Source organism: Netta rufina, assembly GCF_964035555.1.
Source record: "Netta rufina genome assembly, chromosome: 4".
In the NCBI taxonomy this organism is placed as follows: domain Eukaryota; kingdom Metazoa; phylum Chordata; class Aves; order Anseriformes; family Anatidae; genus Netta; species Netta rufina.
In genome coordinates, this window is record NC_140127.1 from 75727190 (window position 1) to 75740560 (window position 13371).

The following is a 13371-nucleotide window of genomic DNA, read 5'->3' on the forward strand; positions in this document are numbered from 1 at the left end:
CCCGGGAATTTCTGAATATTCCCAGTTATGCCGGTGTAGGTAAACACGAGGGAGGTGAAAGAACTTGGGGCATTTGACAAAATATTTCTTTCCTGGACTGAGCACTTAAAGTGCACTTTATCCTCATTTTGATGCCTTTTTCCCCTGCAGTTAGAAGGGTTCGAAATACCTACTTATTTTCAGTGAAAGCTTAGGGAGCTGTGCAGCACTCCTGATTCCAACTTCTGAGCTTTGAGGCAAAATATTTGAGACCTGGGTTAAAATCTTGAGAGTGGGGCTAGCAGCAGGAACAGCTCGCCCGGGATTTTGAGCGAAGCAGGGATGGGGATTACCTGCCCCCTCCACCACGCTGAAGCTGAACAGTTTGGGTGTCTCTGTGCTTTTCTTGTTTTTTCTTTTCAGAATTTAATGCAAGTTTTTAATTCTTTTTAATTCCCATCATTCTTTTTAATTCCCATCATTCTTTTTAATTCCCATCATGTTGCCTGGTTGTTTTCTGTAGCCTCGGTGATGGTTTCTCCATCCCAGGAAAATGGGAACCCATGATTGTGACCAAAGCTGAGATTTAGCTGAAACTTTGGATTTCTCCTTCTGGCCCCTACCTCATGTAGGTCTCTTGGGGAACAGGGGAAGTGTTGGGTTTTGCTCTACCATATGGCACCAACATTTGGGAGCGTTGGCTGGGGAGCTGATGGGCTCTGGGCTCTGGTTCTCTGGTTCCACCTCCGTTTCTCAATTCCCTGATCTTTACCTGGGAAGCCAGCGTTTTGCTCCCCTCTGTACCCCACAGGCCGTAAAAATTCAACCTTATCACCACGTCAAAACGTTCCTCCTGTTGGGAAGCATCTCCCAGAGGCTGAAGGGGGGCTGAATCGGCCCCAGGAGCACTCGGCTGCGGTTTCCCTCCCCTTGGACTCTCCCAAACACATCCCCACGAGCGGCCTCGGCCCGGGAGCTCCTCCGGGGCTGCCCCTTTGGCCAGCGCAGCCGGCTGCCTGTGCTCCCGGGTCAGAGGTTGGGAAAAGCAGTAGTCAATTAAAGCTTTATTAGACGGAGCTAGCAGCGCTCTGAAAGGAGCCCGCCAAGCTCCGGCCGCTAATAAAGGCTCTTTGTTAAGGTATTTAATAAATTAACACTCGGCAGCGGGCGGCCGGGGAAGGGCGATTACAAAAGCCAGGCTCGTTAATCAGCCTGTTTACCCTCATCAAACGAGCGGCTCCGTAATCTTCAGCCACCAGATTTTTTGGGAGCCGCGCGAGGCCGGGACGGAAGCGCCTCGGCGGGTCACGCCTGGGCCACAGCACAGGGCACGCGCCAAGACAAACAGGGACGAGCGGGGCCTCTGATGAGGGCCACGGGGCAATAACGGGGTTGTGCCATCGTGGGGATCCCCCAGGCACCGCTACGCCTCGTCCCTGCCCCCTCGTCCCCATAATCTGCTTTAGTGATGCGTTTTTATCCAGCCCTCCTGCCCAGCCGTTCCCAGGCTTGAACATTAGAGGGCATCTCCTGCTCACGCTTCTTTATTTTTTATTTTATTTTTATTTTATTATTTTGTTTTGTTTTAGCGCAGCCTAATCTACAGGGCTGTCTTTAAAAAGCAAACAGAGCGTTTGACCTGCTGTGCAAATTAGCCATATGGCGAAGTGTAATATCCCGCTGACCCTCATTACCGTGCGGTATGAAAAGCTCTCCCCTTTTCACAGGCGAGCATATTAAAGCGGCCTTTTCAGCATTTTCCTCCATATAAACCTGTCTTCACTCCCCTGGCCGAGCAGTTAAAAGGCAGCTCCAGCTGCAGCCAGAAGGGTGAAATTAAAGGCTTTGCCCTCCTCAAAATGGAAAAATAGATCTCGCTTCCTAGCGGCAGGGCTGGGGAACAATACGCTGGGGTAATGGCCTGCTTTCCTGCGAGGAAGGAGCCCAGCTCCTTTGAGACAGAGACGTCCACCTTGCAGAGAGGGGGAAAAGGGGGATCCCACCCTGATGCCTGCATGGTTAACTGCCTCGTGGCCGGGCTGGGGGAGCACCGAGAGCCGTGCCAGGCCCCGCTTCCAGCCCTTGTACTGGGGAAATCTCCTCCGCTTTGCTGCAAAACTTGAAAGGATCCCAGTGCATCTTCGCCCCGGAGAGAGGAAAGGGAGTGCTGGAGCTCCTTCTGGGTTGGCTTTCTGCTTGTGCAGCTCTCGATGTTTCTCAGAGTTTCTTTCAGCTGCCTGGCTGAGGACGGAGGCACGAGGAGCGCTTTGCTCCTCCGGTGTGGCCTGCAGCCGTGCTGCTTGGCCTTTCTTCACCATGCTATGTCTCAGTTTTTAAGGACTTGAATTAAAGTCCACAAAGTCAGTCTGTTCCTATCGGCATGGCAAGCCCCAAAACATCAAATTTGCTTTGTGCTAATTCACCTGACACACTGAAGCCTGGGCTTTACCCGTTTACAGAAGAAATGGGTTATGTTCCTCCATCCTGGGTAGCAGATGGAGGCAGGGCCTGGTAGGGCCGAGGCCAAATCCTGCCGGCGCTGGGCTGGTCAGAAGGAAACATCTCCATGTGCATGCCCACAGCCCTTTTGCTCATCAGAAGAAGCTCACAGCACAACAAGATGTTGGCCAGCAAATGGATCCAGCCAGGAGACATCAGGATGAGGGAATGGTGGCCGGGCCGTGGCCGATGGTCGCTGGGCCTCGCAGGGAGAGGCTCGCCTCCAATGCAGCGCTCGCCCTCTCTTCCCCCCACGCGATTTTCTGGTTAGCTTTATCGCTTTGTTTTCGGCACCGAGGTGGTGTTTACAGTAAACAGGCGGTTCCATCGGGCTGAGCAAGGGCCTCCTTTTTGATCCTGATTCAGCGAGGCGCTTACATGCTCGCTTTGGAGCACCTGCGTGCGTACCCGGCTGTCTCTGTAGAGTTCCTCGGGAGTGTTTATGTTTTTAGAGTTAAGCATCTGCTTAGCAGTCGGACTTCTTTGTGTTTCATTAGTGGCTACTCCTGTTCTCTTGTTCTGAGAGATCCTCCTGGCTTGTTAAATGGATTTTTCCAAGCTCATCTTTTTTTTTTTTTTTGTGTGTCTTATTTCTAACTAGCCTACAAACTTCTGCTGGGTTCAAGTGCCAACCGATTGTTTCTCCTTAAAACAAACTGCCTATTTTAGGTAATTTGGAGGCAAAAGGTGATTGCTTTGCAGGATTTTAGAAGTTATGTGCTGCTTTTGACAAGGTATGCCATCTCCAAAGGGCTGTCGTGAATTGTTGACCCATCGCGACAGGGGTTGTACCTGTGGGTCTGATCGTGTGTGTGCCCATGAAACTCTGGGGTACAAGAGGGGAGTAGCAGTGAGATCCCGGTTTGATCGAGTGTCCCTTCAGCATTGATCTGATGCCAGGCATTGTTTGGCTCTTTACACAAATTAAAATGAAACACTAGCTACAGGGGCCGTTTCAGCCAGGTGAGGGGTGACAAATCACAGCGCCCTTGCTCAGTGACGCAGAGGGGAAAAAATATACTGTTATGTGCTGAAATGAGACTGGGGTTGGCTAAATCGTGAATATAATCCTCAAAATGGGAGTTCTAGCCCCAGTTCTGGCCCTTGTTCCTCAGAGGACGTGACACATCAGGAATGGCTGGTGACCAGGACGTTTGGAGACTAAGCTGGGAAATAAGCCATGTGTAAAAATACCTGGAGACTTCAAAATCTCCACGTAGTCCAAAATCTTCAAAATCTCTCTAGCCCAATCTCCTGCTCGGAGCAAGTCACCTGTGAGTTCTGACCAGGGTTCTCAGGACCTTATCCAGTCTGGTCTTGAAGATCTCCAGGGATGGGGACTGCAAAACCTCTCTGGGAGGTAAAAAAGGTTTGCTGTAAAAAAAAGTTTTTGTTAAAACCAGTCAAATATGTCTCTGTTTCATTTGTGCCCACTGTGTCTCCTACTGTGCACCACCATGAACAGCCAGCCTGGCTCCATCTTTTCGGTGACCTCCTTGTAGATATCGGAAGGCAGCTATGAGATCTCCACATGTTTCTGGCTGCTTTTGCAGCAGGGACACACTGCTGGTTCAGGTTCAGTTTGCTGTGTCCCAAAACTTAGGGACCTTACCCACAGCAGTGCTCTTAAAGCAGCTGTGCTCGGGCTGTGTTGCTGCAAGAGGCTCAAGGATCTTCCTTTCCCAGGTGTGTGACTTGGCATTGCCTTGTTGAATTTCATCATGTTCTTGTTGGCTTGTTCCTCCAGCCTTTTGAGACCCCTGCCCTCGAGCGTATTGATTTTATCCCCAGTCTGGTTTCATCTAGAAAGCAGTTGAGGCCATGTCCATGGCCTCCTGTGGGTCATTCAAGACGTCAAGGAAGGCAGGTCCCAGAACCCCCATTGTGGTTCTCCACTTGTTAGAGGCCTCCATGTAGAGCGTGACCCATTAACCACAACCTTCAGGCCCCCGCCATCCAACCAGGTATTTACCCATTGAGCTGATCCATCATTCAAGATGATGTCTTGGATACACTGATTGGGATTTTGGGAGCTCCACGTTTAATTCTCCTTGTGAACAAGGAGCAAAGTAAAACACTGAGCTGCTTCTCAGGAAACCTTTGTGCAACCCCTTGAGGTGCCTGGAGAGGAGTAGAGCTGCTGATCTCTGGCTCACTGTGCTTTTGTGAGATGCTGTGGAAGTCTCTTTTAAAAGCAGGAGAATTCCCAAGCCACGTGACTGAGAATTTTTGTGGACTCAAGTCAAAGGAGGATGAACAGCCCGTGAAGGCCAGAGATAAATCTAAGAGAAGTCCAGGTCATGCAGTAGCAAGTACAAATACATTACTAAATCTAGGTGGATCATGGGTTTAAGATTCTCACCAAAAAGACAACCAAAGTCATCACTGGCCTGTGTGCTTAAACCAGAGCTACAGTGCTGAGAGTGGCGTGGTTCATGCTCCTCGGTGGATTTGAAGGCTGGCCTGAGTGAGTGGGGAGCTGTTTCTGCTCGTTTTGTGTATGTAGTTACCTGATGTCCATACACTGAACTAAAACAACTTGGGTTTGTCAAGGCAGGAATCGGCTTGGTGTATAGATTTGGTGTGTTATCACACATCACCTTGCTTACTTGGTAAGGACATTTTTGGGGAATTTTTGGGGAATGTTGCCAGGGCACAGCCAGTGATGTCCCTGTGGGAGGGATGGGTTATCGGCGGCACGTATTGTGCAGTTATACACAGCTGGTAAATTTGCATTGCATTAAGTACGTGGAGTGGATTTCTGCTTCCAAGCTGGCAGAAGTTTATTAACCCAGAATACATCTACATGTTCTGAATCAAAAAAGTCCCATTTTACTGGGCATTTTAATTATTTTTTTGAGGACAATAGCAGAATAAAGCTTAAAGCATGCTTTTCCCATGTAATTCACAACTAGATTTGCTTTCAGCTCTCTGCCGCTCCTGTGTTATGAAACTTTTTGTCTTTTTTTCAGCTGTTGTTTTTGCATTCTTGTGATTATATTCTGTTTTCCCTTATGTTGGAGCTCATCTACGATCTTAATTATCTGCCTCTCATTGCCAACTCTGTGAACTCTGCAGCTAATTTGAGAAGGAAAATTTTGCCTGGTAATTTTAAAAATATGAGGCATTATTGAGGGTTTTTCCTGGACCGGTGATTAGAACAAAAGTCTAGTTTGGAAGCGTAGCTTTGGACTCTTCCCGCTTGCTTAAATAGAGAGAATGAGAAGTGGGGGAAACCTGTTGTAATTAAAACTAAATGAGTAAATGAGAAAAGGACCTCCTTCTCCGCTCCCCAGCATGATTTCCTTAGAGTTTGGATTGAGTTTACAAGAAGCCCAGGAGGAGCAGTGCCTCTCTAATGATCCACATTAGCCGTGTCTCATTTCTGTAGAAGTTCCCTGGTGAATTTGGGAGTCAGAGAGGCTGGGGCTGGGACCTGCTCCCTGCAGCAAGCAGCCCTCCGTGTGCCACGTGCTGTGTGAGATCTGCGTGTGCCTCACGGTTTTCCTTCCGGAAGAAAAAGATGTTGCAGGTGCAGCAAGAAAAAATAGCTACTTTTAAGAGAAAAGGGAAAAGAAATAAAATAAGTTGGGTTGTTTCCCATTGAGGGGACATGGCAGGCAGGAATTTGACATGTACACGCACAGATCTGTGCTTATGGACTCACATGGTTCAGCTTGGTTCAGGTGCTTTTAGCGAAGCATTGGCTGATGAAGGCAGTGTTGGGCTCAAGTACGGTGCCATGCTGAAACACTCGGGAGATTTGGGGAATAAATCTTTTATTCCGGCAGTTCCCTGCCTGGGCATATGGTGGTGGACCTGCCCACGCTTCTGGTGGCTGCTACCAGGGGCTGAGCCTGGCTGAGCAGCCTGGTGATGCTCTCAGCCACCTCTCCCGATACCTTGCGTACAGCATGCAGGTCCCAAGCCTTGTCTTTGAAAACTGGAGGTAATGACAGGATTGGTTAAATGTGGGAAAAACCGCCAGGCCTGGGGCTGTGAGAGGAGAATTGGATCAAAGTGTAACTACTCCGTGGTGTTTCCAGATGAGTAGTCTATAAAACATGGGGTCTTGTAGTCTGTTCTGGGTATTTTTTTGGTGTGGTTTCTTTCTGTTTGTTTGGTTTTTTGTTTGTTTGGTTCTTTTTTTTTTCTTCTGCTTTTTTTTTTTTTTTTTTTTTTTTTTTTTTTTTACCCAGAGGAAAATGATATTAAAATAGAGTGCATAGAAGAGGAATAATATTATCTGAAGACCTGATAAGTTGTATTGTCCTAAGTAGGTCAAATGTGGGAAACTGGGTGGTCTAGCTCAAACTGCCACCAAGGGGAAGAAAGACTTCCCGTTCTTGAGAAAATGTAATACATGAGCGATGAAAAGGTCTAGGGGGATGATGGAGGAATGCGCTTAAGAGAAAAGGATGAAATAGTGGACAAGAAAAATGTGAATAGTGTCAAGAGAGATTTTTGGGAGGAGAAGTTCTTCTTTGGAACAGGCTCTCAAGAGAGAGTCCCTCATTCTTGGGCCATTCAGAAAAGGCTGAAGAAGGAAAAGGCAGGGAACAGTGCATTGGACGGGAGAGGGCTTTGGTCAAATTGGCAGGTCTCGGGGCCATAAATTTTAGGGAAATTGTTAAAGTGTGAATATGGCCTACATTTTTTGGGAATGCTTTCAAAGGGCTTTGCTGTTCCTTCTCCTCTATAGCCATTTGTGGGGTTGGAACAAGGCGGACCTGGCATCCAAAGCCTCCCAGGCACCCTGTGGGGCTGAAGGGCCTTCTCAACAAGGGGGAGGCAGGTTTGTAGGGAATCCTTCATACGATATCTCCAGCCCAGCTCAGATCACTCTTGCTTCTAGTGTCTGTGGAAAACTTCTCGTGTTAAACTGCAATCCAAATTCATTTAATGTTTGGAGAATGTGACTATAAAATCGGTTCAAATGCCTTGCTTTCCTCAAGCCACCAGTAAAACAGGAACATAAATCATTTTCAAAAAATATCGCTTTGTGGTGTGTCCTTGGTGACTGAGGAGCCGAAAAGTGGGGTCGGTGGGTTCAGCTCTGGGCCGGAGGGGACACATAACATGACCCCACCTGGGGACTTCTGCCTGTCCCACCACCCGGTGACGGCCTGAGGAGAATTTGTCCACGCCATGAGGAGAATTTGGTCACGCCACGGGGAGAAGTTTTGTCACGAGGTGAACAGGCCCCGGGGGAGGCCCTGTGGTGTTGGGGGAGGACGTCAGGGCCGCGCTGGAAGCAGAGCCCCATGAGGGTTGACTTGTTGGCCTTCTGAAAGAAATGTGTGACGAGGGTGGGGTGAGCAGGGAGGAACTCTGCTCGCTGCCATTAGAAAGCTCAGTCGGAGGGAAGAGGGAAAGTGATTTCAGCTGAACTGAATTGCTGTGGCGTAGTCCTAGCAGAAAGCTTCAAAATCTGGTGCTAAAATAGCTGATTGGTTTCAGACCGGCCTTCTGCTCCTGATGAACTGCTTTCCGAGCTTCCAGTAAGTCCAGGAGGTCTTGCGTAGCTTGGGGAGATGGCAGCTTATGCGTGTTCAGTAACGAGGAGTTAATTACTTGCTGACTGCCATGAGATGTTGCGTAAAGTCACTCACGGTGGCTGGCGTGAGCGGCCCTCAGCGGTGCTCAGGGCGACCTTCTGTGGGCTCCTGGTGCTGGACATTAAGGGATTAGGGGTTAAAGGGAAAAAAGGACTCTGGTTTTGAGTTCACATCACAAGTTTACCAGCAGTGGGCTGCCCTAAATTAGCGAGTAGCCTCAATCCAGAGTCGCGGCGATGCTACCAGAGAGGAGTTGCTGCCGTGCTCAGGATGGAGATGACCAGGGTTCTTCTCCCACTTGTGTAGGTTTTGAGAGGTGAGGCAGAACAAGATTTAATTAATATCTAAAGTCAGCACACCTTGTGTGCAGGTCCTCAAAGGAGGCTGCTGCTTAGTTTGCTAGAAATTGTAGCGATCCTCCTCATTCTGGGTTTAATCTGTAAATCGCTGACTTCTGGCTCATGGCCCTTCCCTTTCTAGGGGAAAATAGAAGAAAGGCCAACTTTTGAAAAAATCAGGAAGACATGCAGCATGGTATGGGAAAAGCTGGTTCCCAGATTTTCTGAAAAGCTTTCAGTTTAAAATGTCAGATTGCTTGTAAATTCAAGCTGGTGCTTAACCTGGTTGCTGGAGAAAGGCTCTGCTCTGTACCCAGTACAGAGTTGTCCCTTACTGGGGTTTTGACCCCAGTGATATCGGGATGGATGTGCCCTGTGTGGGCTGGGGATTGCTCTCCCTGTGCACCAGCTGTGCTCGGTGTCCGTATTCCCCCCAATATCCAGCTACATCAAAAACTACAGCTCAGAGGTAGTAGAAATGCATATAATGTGTGTTTTTGGTTAAATTTTAGCACCACTGAGGACAGCAGTCCCAGGTGGTGTAACTGCTGGGCAGACCAGCGAGGCAAAATTTGTGCTTATGCCTCAAGCTCTGAACTGTGGAAGAAAAGGAGCAAGTTGGGCTAAAACCCTGCAAAGGCTAATAGCAGAAATTTTCAAAGTCCCCTTTAGCTGAGGGCTTTTTAAGGCAGCCTGGTTGTATAATGACAGAGGAGCTGGAGAATCGTTCAGTTGGCATGGGATTTTCTTATTTATTTATTTATTTTCTTGGTAGAAGAGGTTGATGTCTGGGGCCTTTCTCGGGCAGGTGATATTTGTTGTTGTGTTTTGTTTGTTTTGTGAATTCCAAATGAGATTTTGGCTCCTACCAGTTCAAAGCAAGGCTTTGTCCCTTCTCTGAAGTGTTTATAATCCAATTTCAGACATAAAACAGGGTGGGCGTGGGGGAGGGAGGAACAGGCAGGGATAAAACAGCGAGGTTTTACATAGCCTAGGGGACCTGGGCGGTAGGCGGACGTCTGAACGGTTCAGCAGGTAGATGGCATTTGAGGATCCTCTCGGTTGCTTTGCCGTGCCTGGGCGGGGATGCTCAGATGCAGCTCGGGTTGGTAAAACCAAACCACCTACAAAGGAACAGCTTCAACCACCAGCCACGAGGCCGGGCCCCCTCTGCCCTGCTGGGTGTAGGTGGGCAGTGCTCGTGGAGGGGAGCTTGGGTGTTCGGGTTTTGGGAGTAACCGGCTCTCATCTGGAGCCTCGGACCCCATGCGGGGTGAGGCACGGTAAAAATGGGAGAGGAAGAGCTCAAAAAAACATTTACTTTTTTCTTCAGATGCTGACTGCTCTAATAAAATTGATACTACCCACACAAGTATGTTTCTGTTAAATTCTCTGACGTGTGGGGCTTTGCATCATTCTGCACCTGGGAGCCAGGGCCAGAATATTTGCCACTCCTTCTGGCATTGTTTGTCCCCTCTTTATATTTTCTGCAGTAGAAATCTGGTTGTTTCACTGTCCCCATGGTTAAGTAAATCTGATGTTTGTCCGTGTTATGGTTTGGTAAAGAAGTGGGTTGATATTGGCACCAACTGATACTGGCACCATATGCGAAATATGCCCAGTGATACTGGAAAATGGATCCAGAAATGCTCACCAGATACTCAGGTACCTGGACACTTGTTTTTTTCACTCAGTGTTTACTGTAAAATTCTTCTTCGTCAGGTATGTGGATCATTTAGCAGGAAAATGTTACACAGGTATGCAGGAGGAAAGTGTGATTCGCATCTTTGATGCGGTGTGTTTTATGTGTAATTCAACGATTAATGCGAAGGCTGCCTAATTGAATTCGTCTGCTCTGTTTTCCAGGGTGCCCGAGAAACCTTTGAGAACTACTACAGGAAGCAGAGAAGAAAACAAGCCAGATTGGTCCTGCAGCCTCCTTCCAACATGGTACGATCGTCCCCTGCCTTCAGTGGTCAGGGCTGCTCTGCCTAATAAAGGAGCTGAGGGTTGTCTCTGTGCACATTGTTCCTTGTGGGTGGTCTCTTATTTGTTTCCCTTTTTGCTGTCCTTCTTTGTTTTAATTTTTGCTCACTTTTTTCTTTTTATTTTTTTCAGCATGAAACTTTAGATGGCTACAGGAAGTATTTTAATCAAATTGTAGGGTAGGTATCCTTTTTTATACACACACTTGCTAAATATGTGTGCGCTGTGTTGTTGAGTAGCCCAGAAAGAAAGAGAGAGGAGGAAATATTGATTTTTTTTTGACAGCCCTTCAAGGGAGCCCAACCAGGAAAAGAGCTTGGTGAACTTTGCTGTGTCGCTGGTGTGAGTGCTGAGGAACCTGTCAGCTCTTGCACCAGCAAGCACATTTCTGGGAATTTGAGGGAAAATAGGCTCTGTGGACTATGTGCAGCTACTTGCCCCACTAATGAGGTGAATAGGCCCTCTGCCTTAATTATTCTTTAATATTTGATAATTATTTTCTTATTTTCGTGCTAAAGGAGGTGATTCTCAAGTGACTGTTTTGCGTCTGTTCCTATGAACTTATTGCAGTCAAATTTGACACAAGTCATCCAAAACCAACTGAGGTCTCAGTGGAGACAACCTAAGATCGTTGACCTAGAAAAAAAAGGGTACAAGGTTGAAATTTTTTCAGGAAAGACTGATGATAATCATTTCAGCTTGTAATTGTGACCCTTGTGAGCTCAGTGTGTGCTGCCGACCTCCTAACGCAGCTTCAGGTTCCTGGGCTGGGTTTTCCCTATGAAAAACACAGCTGAGGTTTTGTGCAGTAGTGTTTAATATGTTTTTTTGTGACGCTCGCTCCCTGAAACATGCTGCTGCTTTTTGAGCAGCCTGTTTGATAAATGGGCACTGGAGTGAACTGATTGCCTCTAAATGGTTGGGAGCGCGCGGTGTCTCGGGGCGCGAGGGAGTGTTTTCCCTGCAGTGAAGGTGTTTTCCCTGCAGTTAACCAATTGTAACGCGATTGCTGCTGGCTGGGGCAGAGTTTAATCAGCGGTTCTTGTTCAAATAACAGGGTGGAGAAGTTCTGCCTTTGTGTATACACAGAGATGCAGCACCAGGAATAACTAGACTTTGGCTCACTTCTATAACGCAGTGAAACATCATAGAAAATAGCGTGTTGTTAAAAATAGGCAAAGAAAATATTGAGTGTTGTCTATATTTGGAACAAATACTGCACATCTGAGCTTGCTCTGGAGATTTGTGCATGTGCAAATTCTGCACGTCCCTCACATACAGTGTTTGCAGATCTCCCCTTATGTCTCGAAACCTGTAACTTCTGATAACAATGCCATTTTCTCCTCTCCGCTAGGTTTTTTGTAGTTGAAGATCACATCTTGCATACAACGCAGGGCTTGGTAAATAGAGCCTATATTGATGAGCTGTGGGAGATGGCGTTATCAAAAACCATTGCAGCGCTAAGGACGCATTCAGTAAGTAAAAGCCCCAGATTGTTCAGCTGTTGCTTGAGTTTGGCTTGACATGCTGGAAATACTGGCTTTTACAGTAGTTTTCTTTGTTTTGCCTCTTTGCCAATGACTCTTTTTTAAACAATAGAGGGAAGATACAGTGCTATTTCCCCAAAAGGTTTCTTCGGCTTTTTTGGACTCCTGATGCACTGCACTTTCCTTCTGCCAAGCTTGCAATATTTTGGGGGACTGGAAATAAGAAAGCAGTGGTTCAGTATTTTCCGTTACTCGGCTCCTCACTTTTGCAAAGCACCAGCAGAGGGAGTTGGTTTGTCCTGGAATACTGGGGAAAAAAGTGTCGGTATTTGGCATGCTCAACCATGACCCTGTTAGATATTCCTTTAAAATTAATGGCAGTGAATGGATTCCTATCAAACTATAAATCATTGTGCTCGAAAAGACACTAACTAGCTTTTTTATTCTTTAATACTGAAAGACATTTGGAAAAATTACTTATCACTTTGGTATTTCTCTGCTTGAGCAAAGAAAAAAAACCCTAAAAAAATAATAATAATAACAAAAAACAAAGCCAACTGCAAAAAATGTACAGTTCTCCTCCAGTTTTGCATGACCTGATATCATGTTGCAGTGTTTCAGCTGGGAACACTTGAGTGTTTTGCTGTTTCATAGCTTACTGAAAAGTCACCCTATTGGTTAACGGGATGAAAAAATTGCGTTTGGCCATAAAAGAAAAACTGTTAATGACTTTCCCTAAGTCTCTTTTCAAATTGTTGGGACATTTTCTCTGGAAAAACAAAATACTAAATCATCGAAATCCCATTGTTGCTCCTGGGACGGCAGCGCCATCTGAAAGCAAAAGGATGCTGCGGGGTCGTGGTGTTGCAGGCGTGCAGCTAACATGCATGGGATGCCCGTGGTACCCGAGCAGTACAGTGTCGCTGTTGTCTGCCCAGATAAACTTAAAATTTCTACATGGAGGCACAATGTACTGCTTCCTCAAACCACGCTGAGTTCTACATTTACGTGCCCTTGACCTTGGCTTTACCAGGGCAGGTGGGAGTGCTGTGGGCTACAGACCCAGGGTTTGTGGGGTGAGCAATCACTGAGGCTTCCCAGGAAGCTCTGTTTTTGTATGGCACAGCACTTCGGGCAACTGGAATGCCACCTCCTTCCTCTAAGGCTTCCATCTTACAGAAGGGGATGAGCACAGAGGTGTAGTTTATTTTTTAGAAGAATTTTCTGCTGGCGTGATAGCCATGAGAGGAAAACGAGCACAAACATTATGTTTGTCAGTTTTACCAGCTTCGTTGCCATGAGCAGTTGTTTGAAGTGATGCCAGACTTACAGCACAAAGTGGCCGCCAGATTTTTTTTTTCCAGTAATCATACAATTTGCCACAATTTCTCAATGCTGTCCTTGTGGTCACCACTGACATCTCTACAGACCAGTGCCGTCCATCCCATGTTGCTGTTGAGACTGGATGGAAGGCCGTCAGCTGGTGAGGCTGTTCCACTTCTTCCCACTCCGCCAAACTTGTGC

General features: G+C 47.2%; 1 protein-coding gene across 4 annotated transcripts in view; it reads left to right on the forward strand.

Moving 5' to 3' along the window:
• EXOC6B (exocyst complex component 6B) overlaps nt 1-13371 on the forward strand; it is a 273231-nt gene that overhangs the window by 145553 nt on the left and 114307 nt on the right. For all 4 annotated transcript variants that reach the window (XM_084286237.1, XM_084286238.1, XM_084286239.1 and 1 more), the window contains 3 exons: nt 10241-10324; nt 10493-10539; nt 11715-11835. In XM_084286237.1, the coding sequence (XP_084142363.1) occupies nt 10241-10324; nt 10493-10539; nt 11715-11835 (252 nt within the window). The remainder of the gene's footprint in view (nt 1-10240; nt 10325-10492; nt 10540-11714; nt 11836-13371) is intronic.